Here is a 22,709-nt window from a genome sequence, read left to right as displayed (position 1 = left end):
GCTGGTACCAATTCTGTATGGGAGGTATTATTATCCCAAGCATACAGAATAGAAAACTGAGGCTCAAAGAGGTTAAAACAGGGCCAAGTCTTTTGGCTTTAAAAAAAAACACAAAAACTATATTTTACTATATCTCTAGTCTACGAAATCATTCAGTGGACATTATTTTTTAAGTTAGCTGATTCTGAAGCTGTCTTGGAATTATAATCCAATGAAAGGAAAGGAAAAAGGTTTTAGTCCTGTTTTACCAGAAGTTGCTACTGTAAGTGATAGAACTGGAATTCCAAAACCAGACTTTCTGACTCCCAATTTCCTACATAATCTATCAAAACATAAAATAAAGCTGTATTATATATTAAAGTAATATAACTTTCAACAGTGTAATTTAAAACATGCACCAAGTTTTTAAAAAATATGTACAAACAGGAGATATAATAATAAATAAAAATAATCAATTTATAAAGTTAAAAAAAGATCAAGTTCAGAGGTCCTGCAGAATTTACTGCATCCCAAAAGTGTGTACAAAGTTTAAACTGCGATTTCTTCTCTCTATTGGAACTCTTAATATCGTACTTCTAAAACATGAAATAGTGATCTAGTGCAAATATGATATTGATGTAAGTTTATATTTCTAATCAAATGTTTTGATATGCAGATGCCCAACTTACACAACCAACTGAACCATGCTCTAGGCTGCTTCAGGAACTGCCTCAGCACATCTAACACAACAATGAAATGGTCCTTTATAATTCGAAGTCTGGTATTTGATGGTTTAGTTAATTTAAATATTTTATCTGTTATAAATGTTACAAAAGTCTAACAGTAAAAGTTCTCCTGGCTAGTGCCAGGAGACTTTACAGTAATTAGCAAACCATCAGGGCTAAGTTACAAACAATGGCTAAGGTAAAAATTCAAATACTTACTTTGTTATTTTGTGTTACAAGAATACTTCCACCCCCAGGTTTCAAAGGCACCTCTTCCATTGCTCCAAACACATCAGTCTCAACAGAAAAAGTTAGTTCTAGACCCAAATCACTAATATCATTATCTAAAATCCACTGCAAATTTTTGGCATATTCTGGATCAATGGATGCCACATCTTGGTAATTCACAGGAATACCTAAAAATGCAAACATACAGCAGTTATATTCTAAATGTTTCTGCCTTTCCTTATCTGTTTAATGGTGAAATACTGCCCTCTACAGATACTCTGTAAAACTGCAAAATATAATCCAATTCACAGCATGATTTAAATGAATGTTAATTCCTCAATTTGGAAGTCTGTAAATTTAAGCTTATATTTTTACAATGTAAACTTTCTTTGAAACAGCTATTCAGGAACTTATTATAAACTTTAAAAAGTGCCAATTCTCTTAAGTATACTCATATTAAAATGCATTTTTAGCATAAACATACACACACTAAAATGGAAAAAAAAACTTTTTTTAATCAAAAATGTAGGTTATTTTTTCTCTCCCTCAGGCCCCAATGCCTTACATACACAGACTGTCTCCAATCAAAATATAAATTATTCACCCAAAATGCCACCATTTATCTACTAATTTTCGCTAAAGCCTATAAGAAAAACACTTTAAATAAATGCCTAAGGAAATAACAATGGAGCCATACCAAGAATGTGCTTGTAGAACGATCTCGTGAAGTAAATGTTCACCAGCTGCCTATGGTTCAGAGCTAATCCCAAGATCTGTCCAGCAAACCGGAAATAGTTCAAGTGATCAGGATTTACATAGGAGTTGCTATTAGGTTGAAAAGTTGTTCCTATTAAAATAAAGACAAAATAATTTATTTTTAAGACCATGCATAAGAGAGATCATTTCAATGCAGGTAAATCAGTTCACATACAACTTCAGCAAAGCTAAGGTTACATTATGTATAAACGTTCTTCAGCAAAGAATGTTCTTTGTGGAATATTTAATAGTGGAATTGGAAATACTAATCATTAATTCACACATACTTATCAGAATAAGTCTTTGTGCAGAGAGAAAATTTTAGAATACTTTTCACTGAAAGTGGTTGGAAGAGGTGTCAGAGAGATCCTAGAAATACATACACACACACACACACACACACACACGTTTTCCCAGGCAGTGTGGAAATAACCTTAGGCTATGAATTAGGGCAGACATTGTCTCATTCACCTATACATGCCCAGCGTAGCAGGTATTCGCTACATTTTGCTTCTAAAGGAACTGAGCACTACAAGAGAATAACTAAAATTTTTAAATGTACAACTGTTTTCCTCATGACAAATAATCAAGTTTGAATAAGTACCACTGAGGTATAAAAGTAAAAACAGCATTAGCAATAGTTATTGACTATTGACAAACTCTAGTGCAATGCAGGCTAATTCCAGTTACATGAAAAAAAGTCTGGAAATAAGATAGTGGTGAATGTACTTAATGCCACTGAAGCGTACACTTTTAAATGGTTAAATGGTATATTTTATGTTATGTATATTTTACCACAAAACGTCTCGAAAAAAAATGTAGTGCAATGGAAAAACCTAATACCAAGATCTCAACTTTAAATAACCTTCCTTATTTTTTCTGTGTGATCACTACCTCTCATTCATTCAACAAATATTTACTGAGCTCATGCTATTTACTTCTCTTCTAGGCACCTGGGCAAAAAGAAAGACTGATAAATCTAATGAAATAGCATCAAAAATAAATAAACAAAGGAAAAGTGAAAGTATTGGAAAGTGAAATGTTTGGCCATTAAGCATACATATTTTAACTCTATGTGCTTTGCTGGTCTTTGATTTATCAGTGCTGGCACTGGACTATGCCATGACCAGTAAGTTTACTTAGATACAAGGTACACATTTGGAAGCTTATGGCTGAATGACTTAAAAGGGCCACATGAAGCTAGTCACCCACTGTTAAGTACCTTTTGAGAATCATTCCCAGTCATGATATAAGATTGGGTATTAAAAGTCAAAGCAGGGACTTCCCGGTGGTCCAGTGGTTAAGAATCCGCCTTCCAATGCAGGGGACACGGGTTCGATCCCTGGTGGGGTAACTAAGATCCCACATGCTGCGGGTAACTAAGCTCACGTGCCACAACTGGAGAGCCTGCCCACCACAACTACTGAGCCTGCGCGCTCTGGAGCCCACGCACCACAACTAGAGAGCCCGCATGCCACAACGAAGACCCAGCACAGCCAAAAAAAAAAAAAAGTCGAAACAAAGTTTTGTGAGATGAAGAAAGACTTCAAAGACAAACGTAACTATTATTCCAAAAATACAATATTCTGAGAATAATCAGAAATACTTTTACCTATTTCCTCCCCTAGGTCTGTGTATAATTCCTTCTCTAAGTACTTTCTGGGAAATTTGGGTTATTACAAAGAATAGATACAGAGAAATCAAAAGAAAAAAAGGAAACACACGGGGGGAAAAGTCTTCACGAAATGAATAATTTTTAGCTCGAAAGTGAATTAAGATAGAATATAAAGTTTATGTCATGTTTTAAGTTCAAAACCAATAAAACTATGACATTTCATCATCTCAGAAAAACCCTATTCAGTAAGAAAATATCATTTTCACAGAATAATAATAATAGCATCGGGCTTCCCTGGTGGTGCAATGGTTAAGAATCCGCCTGCCAATGCAGGGGACACGGGTTTGAGCCCTGGTCCGGGAAGATCCCACATGCCGTGGAGCAACTAAGCCCGTGCACCAAAAGTACTGAGCCTGTGCTTTAGAGCCCACGAACCACAACTACTGAGCCCATGTGCCACAACTACTGAAGCCCACGCACCTAGAGCCCATGCTCCGCAACAAGAGAAGCCACCGCAGTGTGAAGCCTGTGCACCACAATGAAGAGTAGCCCCTGCTCGCCTCAACTACAGAAAGCCCACGTGCAGCAATGAAGACCCAACACAGCCAAAAAAAAAAAAAAAAAGAATAAACAAAATAAATTAATTTTTAAAAATATTTTAAAAAATAATAATAATAGCATCTAATATTTATTTCTGATTTCTATGTGCCAGGCACTGGGCTAAGCATTTTTCCACATCAGCTGATTTCCCACTATATTACAAAACATAGGTTATCACCATATTCAAATAAGGAAATCAAGGTCCAGACATACTACATTTATTGGCACAAGATCATAGCAGAAAAAGGGACAGAGCTAGGATTCACATTCAGTGGAATGTGCCAAAGGCCAAACTCTTAGCCAGTCTACTACACTACTATTGCTCTACAGTAAGCATCTTAATTTAATTAAAAAGCAAGTTTTAAAGAAATTACTACATACATTAGGTCTATCCAAACACTCCCCACATTTAGGAACCCTAAATGTAATTTTCTTCTTGTCAACTAAACATAAGAACATGAAAATATTTCATCTATATTTTATTAATATTACAGCCCCAAAGAGAAGACATACATGGCTTACAAAAAGGACGAATCAGAAACTATGGTCTATGTGCTTCATCATATTACTTGCCATAAATTTGTAGAATAAGCACCTCAACTAATGATTCCACACCAAATCTGTTTTTCAGATATGAAACTAAATAAACAACTCAGAATAAGGGACTATAAAGAAAAGAAATAAATCTAAAATACAATGTTTTAATGCTAAATCTTGCTGCAAAGATTAGGCCTAAATAACTAAACTAGGGCCTCATCATACTTGTCGTAAAATCACAAAGACACTAAGTTCATCTCAGAGCAAATAATCAAAGGTTACAGAATTAAAGTAGGAAGTCCCATATTCCTAAATAATTTCAAATACACCAAATGTGTCTGAGGAGCCATCACATAGGTGAATATCTGCAGTTCTCTAGCATCACTGCAGCCCACCCCCACTTGCCTCTCATACAGTAATCCTTCTTATTCAATGGAGATTTGCTGCTGGTTTGGTTGGATACAATAGGAAATTACAATTAATAAGACACTCTCTCCTTATAGAAGAATTTAAACACTGGGAAAGAAAAATTTTTCAGGAAATAAAAGCAACTGAACAAAGCATTTAAAAACTGAAATCCCACCTTCACTTGGATGTAAGTCTTTATTAAGTTAAAGAACTCCCAGGTATATCTTATACAAATGAGGTGGTAACCATTGCCATTTAGCCTACAGTATCAAATTACAATTCAGTAGGTAGCAAACATCATTTCAATAAAGAGAGTTTTTTATTTGCATTACATGGTTAAATAAGAGCTTTTTAGTTACCAAGTCTTGATCTTTTAAAAGGGCTGAAAACAAAGTTACTATAAACAAACAGATTATAAGTTAAGATTTAACACACCATGATTTCTAGACTTTGTTTTTAATGACCAATAACTTTTAAGAGTTGGAAACTCAAATAGGGTTAGCAAAATTTAACTTTTCCAACACGGACTTGTATTTTTTTTAAGTTCACCTACTAGCATGATTTTATAAAAGGAAATTTTAACTCAAGAAAGGTAGACTAAAGGACGATCCTTAAATTGAATAAATTTAGTTTTATTTTATAAAAAGAACTGATGAAAACTTCCTTGAGGCCAGCACTGGTCCTTGAGACAAGCATTTGAGAACCAACTGTTCAGAGGAAAGAATGCTAGGCTGAGTCAGGTTCCACTCAAAATCCTACCACTCATTAACTGCTAACATAAACAAAAATCCTGAATTTCAATTTCCTCTTCTATGAAAAGGGAATATCCAACCACTCTAGCTCACAGGGCTACTACAGGAATCAAAGGATAAAATGCACTGAAGTAGTCTGAAAATGTGACAAGTCACAGAAAAAGTCATCTAGACTGTACAACTTACCATCAGCTGACTGGGTAAACAATGCATAATCAGGATTGACTATCTCATTAGACAGAATATCAAACCACTCACGCACAACACCTTGACCCTGAGTTCAAGAAAATAAGATTAAGTATCAACAGAAATATATGGTGAAACTTTTTTCTAAATAATAATATTAAAATTATATTAAATTTCTTCCATTATTAATTAAATATTAAACTTTATTGAAGGGCATTTCAATCTTTTAGAGACAGTGATCTTAACAACACTTATTTTTATACCCACCATGCCTTCTTCCCCATGGAACCGTACAGCGATTCCTTGCTTTAGCTTTGCACAATTTGCTTTTGACACAACTTCACAGCTACTCCTAAAAATAGAATCTAAATATGTAGCATTGGTTAATTTTACATATTAAAATTTACAATAACTAGTATTTTGTGCCTCACACACACATCACTTTGTTAAACATACCTCTGTGAACTAGCAGGATATCATTTTCATTCACTGGCCTGTGCACCATGTCTGAATCTGGCTGTCCTGAATGCAAATGTTCATAGAACCATTCACAGCGATCTTTAAATGGCTACCGCAACAAATAACAGTGAAATATGTTAGCAGTATTTCAGTCACTTAACTGTCAGATTTACTTAACTAGCATGCTAAATGCTCTTTCTACAAATAATCATTCTTAGACCTTTATTTATAATAAGTAGTTCTAGATAAGGTTCTGACATTTCATCCACTATTCACAAAAAGGCAGATCTGAGCTGAAACACTTTGACTACCTAGAGAGCATATTTCTTTTAATTCCCTATATTTTCAACAGAAAAGACTTGATAAATTAAAAGAATTCAATATCAGACATACAACTGAACACACTCTCAATTTCTTTTAAACCCAAGAAGGCTTGTAAGAATGAATTTCCACATCCAGAAAAATTATGTTGCATGTTCATCTAATTTTCTATGAAAATAATCTTTATGCCTTATTTTAATTTCTATCCTTTGAATATATGCAGCAACTAGAAAGGAATTTGTTATCCTTTTTCTTCCCTTCCTTCACCCTAAAAACTGAAGAATACGAATCTCATGAACAGTAAAGGAAGTCTCTACCTTTTGTTCTTTTGCCAGATATGCAAACTGTAAGTGATTTGTAATTTTATTCATCAGAAAGTATTATTGAGTACCTAGGATGTGCCAATACTCAGGTAACATAAGAGCTGTAAAAATTTCATTGCTGAAAACTGTTTAATACACTTAAAGAGATGAGAATAACATTGGAACAATATAACACATAATGATATCAAGTTCTAAACAGTGAAATACAGACCACAGTGCACTAAGAATTCAGAGATTGTGCAGATAAGTGGAGTACAAAGGCTTCATGAGGTCCTGGTCTGAACCAGGACTTAAAGATGGGTAGGTCTTGCTCAAGCAGGAGGAAAAGAAAGCACACCAGGCTAAGGGAGACAAGGAAAAAGGCTCAGAAGGAGAAACCGTGTCTCCGCGGAAGATGCAGTGAAGGCACCGGCATAACCCTACACATATTGAAAGAAGGAAGTTTTTGTAAGTAAATCAAGGACATAATTATGGATCCTTCAAATCAAGTAAAAGACACAGTGGCCACTGAAGATACTTGGTCAGAGGAATAGCATGGTAAATGCACTCATTAAAATGAGAGTAGAACCAGGATAAAGGGAGGCCATCTAGGCAGCAGTTGAAATAATACGTATAGATTGATACGGTCCTGGTCATGGTAGGAAAGAAGAACAATGAAGTAAATCTGAAAGACATTACTCCTCTGAATAAAGTAGAAAAGTAAAAGAAGATCTCTAGGGGCAGAACTTAAAATCAGAAACAGCTTAGAGGGGGAACCCCAGCACCACCACCGTCTACCCCACTCCTAGAAGGCACTGGTGGAAGACAACGAATGAGGTTTTATATATTCTGAATTTAAGGTTACTTAGGATATAACTACGAAGAGCTTAGAAATAAATACTAGAACATGCTGCAGCTGAGACATTAGAAAGAGAGTCATGAACAAAGCTGAAATTGGAGACAAGGTAATGTCCCTTGTTCAAGAGATTAAAGATACAGGGACAAACACCAAGAACAGAGTAGTTTATGATCACAGGTCAGGACTGAGAATTTGCTTACTAGCAAATGATACACACAGCTAGAAAAGTCAAAGGAGAACCAGGGTGGTGCAATACCACAAAAGCCAAGAGTTTCAAGAGATAAATACGATCCATGTCCAACACCACAAAGAGGTTCTCTCTCTCTCATGCAATTTTTAGGATACCAGTAAATGTCTTCATCTGAGCTAAACTGAACATCTGTTTTCTTCAAAAGACTTAAACATCTTTTTATTAATTCTTAATAAAAATATTTTTATGAAAATAACTGGTACAAGATTAATTTTTGCCTTTTAATATCTGTTCTTTCAATAAGAAAAGAGTAAATGTTCCCTTTTCCAAAGTTAAATGTATAATTTTGTCCATACTTCTAGCAGTTTTCCACATTTTGAATAAAACACTGCTGTTGTTATATTCATTACTGGTCATATAAATAAAATATTTCATTTTAAACAGGCTAGAATGTTAAGTGCTTGAAATTTTAATGCTGATTATTCCTAAAACTTAGGTAAAAGAGGAGAGAAAAAATATTACACAGAATTAATGTATTTAAATATGGGCTTTGAAGTTTGATAAACATGGTTTGAAATCCTGGACCTGCCACTACTAGGTTTGTGATCTTAGGGGAATTACAAATCCTCTCAGAACTTTAGTTTTCCTACCTGTAAAATGGGGAAAATAATACCACTTCAAGGGCTAATTCTGACGATTAAATGAAATAATGCAAATACAGATCAAAATAATAATAATTATAATCATAAATTAACTAATGTTTATTAAAGCATCTATAAACCAGGTACTGTTTTAAGCACTTTACATGTATTTTCACATTTAATCCTCACAACACTCTGAGAAAAAGTTATCTCCGTTTCATAGAAGAGAAAAATTCAGCACCAAGAGGTTAAGTAATTTGTGCAAATACTCAACTCCCAGAACGCTAATAGATGTTGCTCTTATCACTCACAACAACGTTAAAATTACTGCAAATAAGTGTTTTAAATGACAGTAAACTTATTTGCCGTTATAAGATATTAAATATTAAATTCTATCCTTCATATAGAAAATGTGGACCATTTGAAAATAAATACAAGTGGTAATTTTTTTTAAGTAATTCAAATGTAACATTAAAAAGTACAAAATGCTACCTTCAAAAGCTAGTAAGTTATCTGTTAAGATCAAAACATCCACACACACATCCATATACCTACAAAGCCAAAGAGCACATTTCTGTATGTAAACTTTCTGAGTACCTGCATTTCCATAAAATAATTCACAAAACAGGACTGATTACAGAGGCTCTTCTTAATAGTATTTGTACAGCAATACAAAATGTCTCTCCCTTTAACTAGCAGGCCACCTGAAAACCACCAACAGAAGAAGAAGTCAATCCCTTAACAGAGGTAGTTGTTTTTGTTTTTACTTTTTTTTTTAATAGCCTCCAAGTTACAGAAAATTTCTTAGTATAGTACAATGGTAGGGTTTTTTTCCCCTAAGGTGAAAGTAAACTGCTAACATGAACAATGGTGGGTTTTTTTTCCCCTAAGGTGAAAGTAAATTGCTAATATGATGTCCAGTCACCCCTAAATACTTCAGTGTGTATTTCCTACAAACAAGAGAATTCTCCTACACAAGCAGTTCACAATCATCAAAATCAGGAAATTCACACTGATATATTACTGTATCTGATCTTCAGATCCCATTTCAAGTTTTGCCAGGATCCATATAGTATCCTGTGTAGCATAATGACTCATGAACTGCGTTCAGTTGTCCTGTCTCTTTCATTCTAGCACAGCTGTTCAGTGTTTTCTTAATTTTCATGACCTACATTTAAAGATTGCACGTCAGTTATATTGTAGAATGTCTCTCAGTTAGAATTAGTCTGATGATTTCCCATGATTAAATTCAGGGTATGCATCTTTGACAGGAATATCAAAGAAGTGATACCGTATTCTCAGTGCATCCTATCAGCTGGCACACTGGTATGTCTGCTGTGATCACTGCCAAGCTTCTCCACTGTAAAGTTCCTTTTTAATCTTTGTAATTAGTTAGTATTCTAAGAGGAGATACTTTGAGACTATAAAAATATCCCACCCTTCATCAAACTTTCCATTTATTCATTAATTCTTTCACTATAGACTTATGGGTTCCGATTTTATTTGCAATATTTTGCCATCATTATTTATTTTGATGTTCAAATTGTTCCAGATTTGGCCAGTAGTATCCATTCAAGTTGGTTCTGAATCGTTTTGACATAACCTCGTAATTCTCTGCACAACTTTCTGGCACAATAAGATGATCCAGGCTCATCTTGTACTTTCTCTGAATTAGCCATTTCTCCAACAGGCCCTCGTTCATTGAGAATGGTATTCAATGACCAAGAAATGGATGCCAGGTTTGCTGTATCTATCTAACCACATAGGAAACTATAAGTTCACAATGATATCTCCAATTCCAATCCAATAGTACATGATTCATCATTTTCCTCCATTTTTTAACTTTCTCCAACAGCGAGGCACATTATCTTTACTATACTGACTTATTCAGTCAACTGCCCCACCTCATATATAATCAATCTTCTGTCACTGACATGGACCATTCACTGCATAGATACCCTATACCCCACTCAAGCTTTGTCAAATTACTCTGAGCAACTGTCACCACCCTGGACACTGGACATCCTCCATATACCGTGCCAACTCACATACTCCATGCTGAGCTCCTCTTCTACACAAACACCCTCCTTAGCATGTCCAAACTCCTGACTGGGCCACCACTATGCATGTGGACACCCGCACTGGTCAGGCAACAAAACCCCCTCTGTGGGTCAAAAAGGTGGATAGTTAATGCAGATGCTTTTTGAGTGAATACAGGAAGGGAAGAGGGAAAAGGAAGTGAAAAGCAGAGATAGTATTAAATATAGCAAACTACCTCTTTCAAAAACTAAAAGCTTCTTTCACCTATAATCTCATTTACCCTAGAATGGAGTAATTTAGTGTAGATTAAGAAAATGAACTTAAGAACCAGATGGACTTTTAAATTCTGGTGCCCCCACTTAGTAGCTGAATGACTTAAACAAGTTGCTTAACCTCTCCAGCTTCAGTAAAAGAGTACCTATCTCACATGATTGTTACAAAAATAAAATAATCTATGTGAAAAAATGTATGGAACCTGACATAAAGTTAGCATTCAATAAATGCAAGTTATTACTGCTACCTTGTCTTTTACATCATCATTATTAAACAGATGCCAAAGGAGACCTATATACATGTGTCTAATTTTATAAAGATCAGTTCTTAGCTTTCTTTAATTTCTAAAAAGGATCAGTGTCCCTGAAGACAACTTAAAATACCTATAGCCTTTATCTTATGACTACTAAACAAACCATTACCTCCAGTCTAGCCTACATTTCAGACAAATTATTTCCTAAAGCTTTGCAGGATCATGTCATTCTCCTAAAATTATTAGTGGCTTCTGACAGCCTAGCAAATGGAGAGTCTGCAATCTGGCAATCAAGGTTCCATACAGTATAACCCTAATCTACCTTCCCAGAATTATATCTCATTCCTCACCTACACAAAATTTCTGCTTTAACCCACTGTATTTTAATACACTTTTCCATCTATATGTCCTGACCCATATCTTGGCTAGAATGTTCATCTTCCCCATTTACTCCTTTCAAAATTTTGCATGCTTTTTAGATTAAAATCCACCTCCTCTTTGAAATCTCCCTTGACTACAGCAGCCAAAAGCAAGCTCTTCCTCCCTTAAACTCCTGAAGAATCAGGTCATACTGTAATTACTGTATTTTACGGGTACATTTATTATCTCCCCTGCTAGACTGAATTAAGATCCCCTTGGAGACAGAACATATCCTTTCTATCTCCAAAACAACTACCATTTATTGAACGTATATACAAGTCACTATTTAAAACTTAGTCTTCACCATGGAGGTTTTATGAGGTTGGTGTCATTATCTCTGTTTTATAGATGAAGAACCCAAGGCTCAAGGATGTTAGAAATATGCCCCAAGCCACATAGCTGCTAAGTAGCAAAACAAGCTTTTCCCAAGCATGTTTCATGAAACATGAGATATACGGAATGAACCCTCATCGGGGAAAGCTCTCAGGTCAATTAAGTTTGGAAGACTAATAAAGCTAAATCATTATTTTTACCAAAGGGCTTCTCAAAGCCTTTAGCAAGCTGCTGATATGCTTTATTAATCTCCAACAGGGCATGTGTTATATTTCCCAAATGTATTTGGGGATAAAATCCCCAAGGACCATCAGCCTTATAGGACTAGTGTTCCATTTCAGCAATGTGGCAACATGTTGTCTTTGCACATAGTAGGCACTCAATGCACATTTCTTAAAGTTACTCCTCATACAAAAGTAACATACTAATGTAACTCCATATACTAAAGTAAAGAATAAGGTAGGGCCTCCCTGGTGGCGCAGTGGTTGACAGTCCGCCTGCCGATGCAGGGGATACGGGTTCGTGCCCCGGTCTGGGAGGATCCCATATGCCGCGGAGCGGCTGGGCCCGTGAGCCATGGCCGCTGAGCCTGCGCATCCGGAGCCTGTGCTCCGCAACGGGAGAGGCCACAACAGTGAGAGGCCCGCGTACGGCAAAAAAAAAAAAAAAAAAAAAGAATAAGGTAATGTCACTCCACTTACAGCAGATGGACTCAAGTATAATAATTACTGAACAGTATTCAAATTAGCTGAACAGTATTCATTAGACATTCTAAAAACAAGATTAAAAAAAGCACTACCTGTGCTTTTATGATATGCATGAATCTTGACATCAGTTCAGGACATTCAAGGAGGAAGTGAAAGTGGTCAAATATAATCTTGGGATTCCTAAAAGAAAAACACATTGTTTACATGGATGGGAAGGATGAGTAGCATTAAGTGACATGCAAATTTAGATATAAAGATATTGAAACAGAATAAAAATACATATTAATCCACACCTACTATACTTGTACTTGTCACTGAGCATTTTTTGAATAGTAACAGAAGTAACATTTTTTCTGTTGAGATAAAAACTGTAAGAAAAGAAAGAAAAGGCTACAAAGGTAATCCATGAAACCAAGAAAGCTTTACCTGTTAACAAAGCATTTTAAAACTTCATCATGTTTGCAGACAAATTCAATGAAACGGGGTGAAGTCATTCTGTGGGGGTAAAAAACAATCAGAACACACAGACCCAAGTTGGTGATATGGCAAACGTGACTATGCGTTGAATTGGACTGGTTTCTACACACACACAAAATGGGGTTTGGATTGTCTTTATGGAATCTGAGGCATGCCTAGTCAATTTATGATATGAAATAAATAAACAAATAAATAAATATATATATACACACGCAGATATATATATAAAATAACTTTTCATTAACAGATGATATAAACAAGTGACTTTTTAAAAACCCTGAAATTTTAAGCATCTCTGTCTATATGTTTCCAATACATAGTTAAATGATCCTATAGAAAGTGACATTCACCATCCTACATGCTAATAACATAAATGATGCTTAAAACTCAAATATTCTGTACTAATTCCAGATCAGTTCAATGAGTATCCTAAAGATCAGAAAACAACCAAAAACAGCAAAGTATTATTTGTTATTTCTGCAATTATAAAAAAATTATAGCTTTTCTTCATCTATCAGAAAAGGAAATAATAAGCACCTATCGTAAGCCCAGATAACTGGGTTTTCTCTACTCTGTAATGCAAGTGCCTGACTTAAGGTTTGATTGGTGAAGTATCCACTTCAAAGATGGCTATCTCGAATAAACACAATGCCAGGCCCACAACTAGATAAAGAGCCAGGATGCCTCCCATGGAGGCTCCTTTGTTTCAGAGATCTTGGTTAATTTTGATAAGTGACCATTTGGGCTACTTGTTTTTTTCTCTTCTCATACTTTTTTTTTTTTTTTTTTTTTTTTGTGGTATGCGGGCCTCTCACTGTTGTGGCCTCCCCCGTTGCGGAGCACAGGCTCCGGATGCGCAGGCTCCGGATGCGCAGGCCCAGCGGCCATGGCTCACGGGCCCAGCCGCTCCGCGGCATATGGGATCCTCCCAGACCGGGGCACGAACCCGTATCCCCTGCATCGGCAGGCGGACTCTCAACCACTGCGCCACCAGGGAGGCCCTTCTCATACTTTATACTCCCACTCTTACGTTTAAATTCACCAATAGTGAGCCCTCGAAACCCCAGTCCCCTGCCCTCGACCCCAGGCTTGTGTGTGCTCTTTCCCTCTTTCTCTCTCTCCGCCCCCCACTCCCCCTTGATGACCGCACTGTGTGGCCCCCAGGTGTGCCATGTAATTTCCAGGTCCTATAAGTAAAAAAAACTTTTCCCCCCAAAGTTTTCAATGGTTATTGCTGAAGGACATCCTGTAATCATACGAAGAACCACAAGGGCCAGTCCGGCCACGACATTGGTTATTGATAGGCGGAGACTGGCACACAAAACAATTGGCGTACTCAGCAGGATTGCATGACCGTCCTGCAGTAAACCAAGAGGAATGCCCTTTAGCTGCAGCTTGCTTACTACCACCTAACTCAGGTAAGTAACATCATCTGGGGATCTGCCTTGCAGCAACGTGCTTTTGCGTACTGCCCCTGTCATGTGTTGCCTGAGACATCCAACCCGAAAGGTCACAGCTGCCAACAATCTCCTCAGAGCAGTATGATCAAGCCATATATGGTCTAATGAGACGATGAGACCACTAATTATAAAGGCCTTGAATGACTATTAATGTGTGTGAGGATCCTCTTCGCCTCAAGGCCAAGGAGAGCTAAGGAGAGTGAATTGGACAGCAACCAAGGAAAGGCTCTGGGCTAAAGGCACGAGAGGATTCCCGTAGGTCTGTAACCACGGTGTCAGTATGTTGTGCCTAGACTAAGTGTCCTAACCTAGCAGAGTAAAATAGCCTCACAATGGAAACCAATGGCCCCACCTGAGGGAAAATACACCAGAGGCCTATGGTCTGTGTCACCACTTCACTCACTACTGTCACTCTTCGTCCACTAACCCAATGGGATATTGGGTCCAATCCCTGGTATAACGCTACTAAAAAATGAAGCGCCAGTGCTTCCTAAGAACGCTGAGGAGGTACACCGGCTCTTTGATAAATGCAAAACTCCTTGGTCACTTCCTGGGCATTATTCAATGCTATGCATACTAACATGCCAAAAATTTGATATTATTGGGTTGGCCAAAAACTTCGTTTGGTTAATGAATACGTTGTTCAATAACGTTCTTGGTGAAAATGAAAAATGTGTCTTTTATTTTTACTTAAAACCGAATGAACTTTTTGGCCAACCCAATACATTCCAAAAGCCTGAGGGCTTTTCCCAAAGAGCCTGAGTATCTGGTGCTAATAGAGACCGACCACAATCCTGGAGTATTCTCTTGGGACCCCTGGAAAGGAAAGCAGCCACCTACAAAGGGGCTCACAATGACGTCATCTAAAATTTTCCAGTAACAACACATAAGATTAAGGTAACAGGAAAAAAACAAGAAGTAGAAACTGAGTTCAAAAACCACTCCTTAACTGATATTCAAACGCTTCTCAAAGATCTTATGCAACAGGAAGAGGAGAAGGGAGCGGACTACTGCAGGTTTTCTTGTTTGTTTAGAATGAGCTCTAAATTGTTGCGATCACCAAAATGCATCAACTGGTCAGTGTCTCTAAATACCCTAAAATCCATAACTTTCTTAAAGATCCATCTGGACTACAAGCTTGTTTCCTCCAAGAGATCACAGATGCTGAGCCCCTTTCTGCTTTCCCCTGAACAGGGCAGAACTAAGAAAAATGCCTCACAAGGCATCCATCCCTGCCACCAAGGCAAAAGGTGACAGGGTTAGCAAGGCCTCTAAGTGAGGGAAAAAAATGGATATGAGAAGGCAAAAGCACCCAGAGCCACCAATATTCATACCAGGGCACCTCCTCTCCTCACTTGGATATTTAATGCCTGGCACCATGCCGACTCTTCCATACTGCTAAGGCTCAGTGTGAATGGAAAACATTACGATGAGGCCCATCTCCTGCTGTGCAAAACTGGCATGGTCCAATGGGTTTATCATTTCCATGACCATAGTGACCCAAGTGACCCCCTCTTCATTTCCAACCCTGGAGAAGCCCCATTTGACCCTGAGTCCAGGGAATTATTTTTACAGGACACTCCCCCTAATTACAGGTTGGCCCTACTACATTTTATTGGGACTGCCAAAACCATTCAAAAGGCACTAAAAATCCTAGGAGGAAACTTACATTCTTTCTCTGTCCCTTAAGATGTAAGTCTTACCATGTTTTTGAAATACAAATACCCTAGGAGGTAACTAAAACTCTGCCCACAATCACCTGAGCCTGAAGGAAAAAGAAAAGGGGAAAGAGGCCTTTTAAAGTATAAACTGTTGTAAAACCTCTTACCCAAAATCTAGTCCACACCCTCCTTAAGATAACTTGTCAAAGACAAATACAAATCTTAAAAGTCTCCTCCACAAATATTTGTAAAAAGCTTTAACCACCGGAGCAGGTAACCTTAACTTGTTCCATCTGCCAGACACAATTTGGACTCAGAGGTAGTCTGTAAACTAGTAAGTTGTATATTGTTGTACCTGATCCACAGCTAAAATTTTAGAATGGAAGCTATAGGGTCTCTGTGTCTGGCTGCATGTTTATGTATGTCTATACAGATGTATGTTATATGCAAGTGATTTTTTTTTCTCTCTACCTCTGGATGGTATTGCCAAAATTAATTTATAAAAGAGCTGTATTTAATTGGCTTAAAAATAAATACTATGAATTAAGTATTCCTAAAACTCAGTAATAAAGAAATTAACCCTAACATTTTTCAAGTTCATGTGATCTGGGATAATCTTCTGTAAATAAAAGATAGTTTAAACTTGTTGGTTTAATTTAAAAAGGCATATCTCAGATTTATCAACATTAGATATAATACAGACATGCAGCTTTTATTTTACTTGGGTTTACAATTCAAGTAAGTTCATATTATCTAGGTTACACAATTTGTTAGCAAGAAAAATAGCTTGGGATGACAGCCAATTTTGTCTAATGCCTAATGAGACTTTCATGAATAATCTAAACATAATTGTTAAGAACAAGTGATTTAACCAGATGTAAGTGGAGTAAGAGTTTAGGTGAACTTTTCAGCAATAGATATGTTTTATGGTATGTCTACTTAAAAAGAGTTTCCCAAATCTCTTTGGTAACTTAAAAACTTCAGAGTTTTGCTAAGTTAAATTAAATGATGGAAAATTTACTGAATATCTAGGTCATTTACAAATAAGGTAAGATATTGAAACATTAATTACTAAATATAGGTTTATACACTTTTGGCTTTCTATTACAGAGGAACTAATGATAAATTTGGTTCTCTTAGTAAACATGTCTTGTACCACACTGAAAAATTATACTATAAGGAAGCACTCTTGTGGATATCAGATTCTAGTCCTGTTAACTGTCTTTGAGGTTTTCTTTTTCTACCTGTAAACTGGACTGGATGCTGAATTTTCACTTCCTCCAATATCTAGCTACAATTCTCCAAATTAATGTTTCCAATTTTTCTCCCACCCTTCTCACTTGGAATCACTGAGAACTAAAACTGCTCCTTTTCCAAATCCATACAATATAAAGTAGGACAACTTGATGTAAAATTCAGAGAAACAACAACAACAGCTCATATATGGACAATCTTTGTGCCTGTTGCTATATGGGCCACTCAGAAAAATCACCAGATACATTCAGACTGCAAACCAGGAAAATCTAGCAGATTGCCTCCACTTTATCCACTTCAAAGAGGCATCCGCTTCAAAGATGGCTATCTCGAATAAACATAATGCCAGGCCCACAACTAGATAAAGACCCACCCCTCCATCTCCAAGCTCCTTTGTTTTAGAGATCTTGGTTGATTTCAATAACTGACCATTTGAGCCACTTGTGTTTTCTCTTCTCATGCTTCAAATTCCCGCTCTCATGTTTTAAATTCACCAATAAAGAGTAAGCTTTCAAAACCCTAGGCCTCTACCTTCAACTCCAATAAAAAGAGAACCCCAGGCCCTCGAGCTTTCTTTCTACTGGCAACCTTGCTGTGTGGCCCCAGGTGTGTCATGTAATTTCCACGTCCTGTAAGTAATAAACCTTTTTTTTTTTCCAAAGTTTCCTGATGGTTATTGCTGAAGGGTGTCTTGCAATCATAATAAGAACCACAAGGGCTGCTCCAGCCACAACATTGGTTATTGATAGGCAGAGATCAGCACACAAAACAAGCAGAAACCTTCTTACCCTGGAGGCATCTGACAAGAACAGCACATGTAAAAAGCTTGAATGACAGCACTTAGCCGGTTAGCTGTCATAGAAATAACATCCTGGCAGTCTGCACTGGCTTCCTGTTTCCCTCCAAGAGCATCTGGTTTAGATTCCCCTGTGCCAGTGGATAGATTTTCATAGCTCCCAGGTCCTGGAGGTTCAAATGCAGGAATGGAAGTACCATCTTGATCTTGGCCTTTTTGTTTCAGTAAAATAGAAGTGATATCCGTTGAGTCCTTTTTGTTTTTCATTAATTCTGTAGCTATTAAAACTAGCCATTCATCTAATGAGTGCCAAAGCAATTCAAGAGGCTAAGAAAAAAAGAAAAGTGTTTTTTTAAAACATCATTCTTAAACTGCAGGATAAAAAACCCACTCAGACAAATATTATAGAAGAGAATATTTACTCTAGATACTTTTATTTTCCCAAGTTTATGTGTCAGCAATGCCTAAAGGTAAATAACAAAAACATAAACCTCATATAAATGACAATTTCTTCATTTATAGCAAAAACTTAATTTGCATTTATTTATTCCTTAGAATAAAAAAGGAAAATTAAACTCTAACAAAAAAATGTATAATATTTCTTCTTTTAAAAATTTTCAAATATTTAGTTTTAAACCATACATTACTTTTATGAATACAATCCCCCTAAACTTTACTGTATTAATGTGTCAACTATTTTTAATTATGTTGTTTTTCAATTTAAAAAAATGAGAATTCATAAAGAGCTTAATAAACTTAGTTTACTGCACTCTTTGCTTTACATGGAATCTCTGAGATTTTGAAAATTTATGATGAGAAACTTTAAAATATGACGTGATATTTACATGCACACATACACACACACACATATACACGCATACCCAACCACACACAATCCATCTCTAATAACTAGAAACTATCAAATATTGACTAGCAAATCCATAATTCAAAGTAAAGATTAACAGCTTAATAAAAAAGGAACACATAGGAGTAAACAGTTTCTTATTTCTATACTATTTAAAATATTCCTTTTGAGAATAATGAAATGTCTTTTGTAAATTAACAGCAAATGAAATTTTATCTTTAAAATATTATGTGATCACAAATGCTATAACAGGACTAAGTACTAGAGAAAATTGAAATATATATATCATCTCTAGTAAACAGCAGTTTTTAACACAAGGAGAAATATAAATGCCCAACTACTATTAAAAGACATGCTACTGGGGATCTAATGTACAGCATTGTCACTATAGTTAACAATACTGTATTGTACACTTGAAAGGTGCTATGAGAGTAAAGCTTTAATGTTCTCACCACAGCAACAGCAACAAAGTGGTAATTATGTGAGGTGAAGGATGTGTTACCTAACCTTACTGTACTAAACATTTTGCAAAATATACTTGTATCAAATCATCACACTGTATACCTTAAAGTTACTCAACCCTATGTAACAGTTACAGCTCAGTAAAGCTGGGGGGAAGAAAGACCTGCTAGAACATTTTTTAATCCCAAATAAAGATGAACAGTGAAGGCACAAGGGAGCAGGGGGGATAGTGGTTTAATGGTCTTCCATTCCTACACTATTCTAAGTATTCCTATTGAGAGTGATAAATTGTCTTTCTACAAATGAATAAAAAGTTAATCTTACCTTTTGATTCTTATATGATCACAGAACACTACAAACTAGACGTGCTTCTGAACCCACCCTAAATATTTCAACTAAAAGAAACAATCTTACTTTTAAAGACCACTATGTAAATAGATTATACAACCATATTTGGAACTTTAGGAAATGTTTAAATAACCTGTTCTGCCAAGCAATTCTTTACAATTATTATCTAATAAATCCCCCTGCTGTTATCGTCAGCCTTTCTTCAGATTTCCAGACACTCTCTATTTGAGAATAATCTACTTATTGAATTTGCAAACAATTAAATCACCCCTAAGTCTTCACTTAAAAATTAAACCAAAAAGCAAGAAGGAAAAAACCCTACCACCATCAACAAAAAACCAGTTTACTCATTCAACAAATATTCAGTTAGTACAGCCTAGGTAAACAGGTAAGCAAAGTGAGAAACTAATTTCTGAGAAACCCTTTCTGAGGTTGAAATGAACACCCTTCTCCTGCACAAAGAAGGCTTTTCCATGGTTAGTCACAGCAGTTGGATGCCTAACTTCTTAAAGGGTCCCTGAACTGCTTAAAAGAAGGGCAAGAAGCACCAGCTGCCATCAACACTGACATGGTACCTTCACTGCAAATGTCTTAATTTTAATCATGATCCAAGTTTGGGTCTACAGTCTCTCTTCATGAGAAAAACATTAAACCCTGCTATAAAAGATGAAAAGAACTTCTTATGTCAGCAAAACTATTTAGCTTCACATCAAAAAATGAACTTCCAAAAAAGAAAGAACAGGCGGTGATGAAAAACTGCTTGAAACAAAAGGAAAAAAGGAATGATTGGCCTCTAAGTGAGAAGGACTAAAGCCTAGAAAATCCCCACACTAGATAGAGATGAAGGCTAAGGCTGGAAGTGATACCTGCTCCTCACGTGGATGAGAGCACTGAGCCTGAACTACGATCATCCTATTCTCAAATACTGACAACCTGCAAAAATGAAAGGTGAATTCTGAATAATTCCAGAAATAATATCCAAAAAAAGCCAGATCTGTGTAAAAATGTTAGTGACAATAAAGATACCGAGAAAAACTAGAAAGAGTTTTCAATAAAGTAGCACAGCAAAGATTAAAAGAGAATGAGGGAAAAAAAGAAGTAGTAAATCATCTTGGGCTTTTCTTTAGTTTTCTCTTTTTCCCACTGTTTATTTCTTCATTCACACATGCACTAAAACTAAATCCCAACCTTAAAGCATTTTTACCTAGGGAGTTGTCCCTTTGAAGACTTGTTCCGAAAATTAATTCCTCAATAACAAAAAGAATACTGTGAAAATAACTTTAATTTCTAACTGTAGTAGCAGTCACAGACAGAAAGGGTTAAAATAAATTTTAAAAATTAACCATTGCAGGGCCTCCCTGGTGGCGCAGTGGTTGAGGGTCCGCCTGCCGATGCAGGGGACACGGGTTCGTGCCCCGATCCCGGAGGATCCCACAAGCCGCGGAGCGGCTGGGCCCGCGAGCCATGGCCGCGGGGCCTGTGTGTCCGGAGCCTGTGCTCCGCAACGGGAGAGGCCACAGCAGTGAGAGGCCCGCGTACAGCAAAAAAATTAACCATTGCAAACCATATCTATGAGACTTTTTATACTCATACATAATAATGATTAAAAAACATCAATACAAAGTACCGTACATATTAACTGTTACAGAAAAATGAGTCAATGACTATGGAAAATATTAGGCTTCTTGGCACTATGAAAGTATTACTTCATTTCATATTATTGAGTGATCTTCACCACAGAATTATATTCTACCTATAACAACGATTTGACAAGCATACATGATTTTCAAAACATTTCAAGTTAACAAGTCAAAGCTATAATATATAATCCCAAACTTGTTGGACAATTTAAAAAATTTCAAGATCCATGTGTCAAATGAGATACAAATTTGACAGGACAGCATTACTAACTTAAACTTATTAATAGCAACTTGAAATTCTCTGTTAATCGGACTGTTCTCAACTCGATAATGTCAAATGCCACGATCCAAAAGATAAGATCTTAAAGTTAAAAGTTTCTCAATCTTTCTTGGCTTCCAAATTTCCAACTATAATTCTATGAAACTGTTAATAGTCACAGCTTACTACTCACAAAAAAAGAGCATATCAAGATTCAAGAAGCCTAAACTCTCTTCCCCATGCTCACCCTACTTCTATAACCAGAACTACTTTCTCCTTCAGATGTTCCAAAGTTCACAAGGCTCTAGATAAAAATCTCTTAACACTGAAAGAAGGGCTAAGTGTTAAGATTAACTTAAAGGGCTTCTAAGATAAATCAGGAAACTAATAACAGGATGTTAAACAAACCTACTACAAACACATGGCCTATAAACCCACTCATTCTTAATGGAAAACCCATTAGCTAACCCCAACAATAAAGTGACATAGTAACTAGTTAATGAAATAGAAAGTAGGGATCAATTGCTACCATAGACAAAATGTGGTAAAAATTAAAATGGTATTTCCAATCTAAAATTGCAGCAACTCACCAGATGGTTCAGATTTTTACAACTTCAATCATCCCAAAATGAAAAGAAGACTTTAAATACATGGATGACAGTGTAGTTTCTATTTTTATCCTTGTAAGTGGGAGGGCAGATCATTTTGCCATCCTCCAAAGAGTCCACATTTAATTCATAAAATTAGAAAGAGATTAATCAGTTCCTTAAGAGCAACAATGTTTTAAAAAACTGGCTGGGTTTGCAACAAAAATGTTTTACCAAAGTGAAAGGTCAAAATTTAAGAGAAAATAAGTGCTCAGAGACAAAGGCAGTTGTCAATGATACAGGAAAAAAAAAAAAA

At 36.3% G+C, this 22,709-nt stretch overlaps 1 protein-coding gene across 3 annotated transcripts in view; it reads right to left on the bottom strand.

Annotated features, from left to right (window-relative positions):
- Nucleotides 1–22,709, bottom strand: part of HACE1 (HECT domain and ankyrin repeat containing E3 ubiquitin protein ligase 1) — a 93,302-nt gene that overhangs the window by 23,572 nt on the left and 47,021 nt on the right. For all 3 annotated transcript variants that reach the window (XM_060115001.1, XM_060115002.1, XM_060115003.1), the window contains 8 exons: nucleotides 18,225–18,559; nucleotides 13,011–13,079; nucleotides 12,677–12,764; nucleotides 6,243–6,354; nucleotides 6,054–6,151; nucleotides 5,787–5,874; nucleotides 1,630–1,779; nucleotides 924–1,120 (listed from right to left, as the gene is read on the bottom strand). In XM_060115001.1, the coding sequence (XP_059970984.1) occupies nucleotides 924–1,120; nucleotides 1,630–1,779; nucleotides 5,787–5,874; nucleotides 6,054–6,151; nucleotides 6,243–6,354; nucleotides 12,677–12,764; nucleotides 13,011–13,079; nucleotides 18,225–18,559 (1,137 nt within the window). The remainder of the gene's footprint in view (nucleotides 1–923; nucleotides 1,121–1,629; nucleotides 1,780–5,786; nucleotides 5,875–6,053; nucleotides 6,152–6,242; nucleotides 6,355–12,676; nucleotides 12,765–13,010; nucleotides 13,080–18,224; nucleotides 18,560–22,709) is intronic.

This window comes from Mesoplodon densirostris, chromosome 12 (assembly GCF_025265405.1).
Source record: "Mesoplodon densirostris isolate mMesDen1 chromosome 12, mMesDen1 primary haplotype, whole genome shotgun sequence".
Lineage (NCBI taxonomy): Eukaryota > Metazoa > Chordata > Mammalia > Artiodactyla > Ziphiidae > Mesoplodon > Mesoplodon densirostris.
The sequence above is the reverse complement of the archived record's forward strand: the minus strand, read 5'-3'. Positions and strand labels throughout refer to the sequence as shown.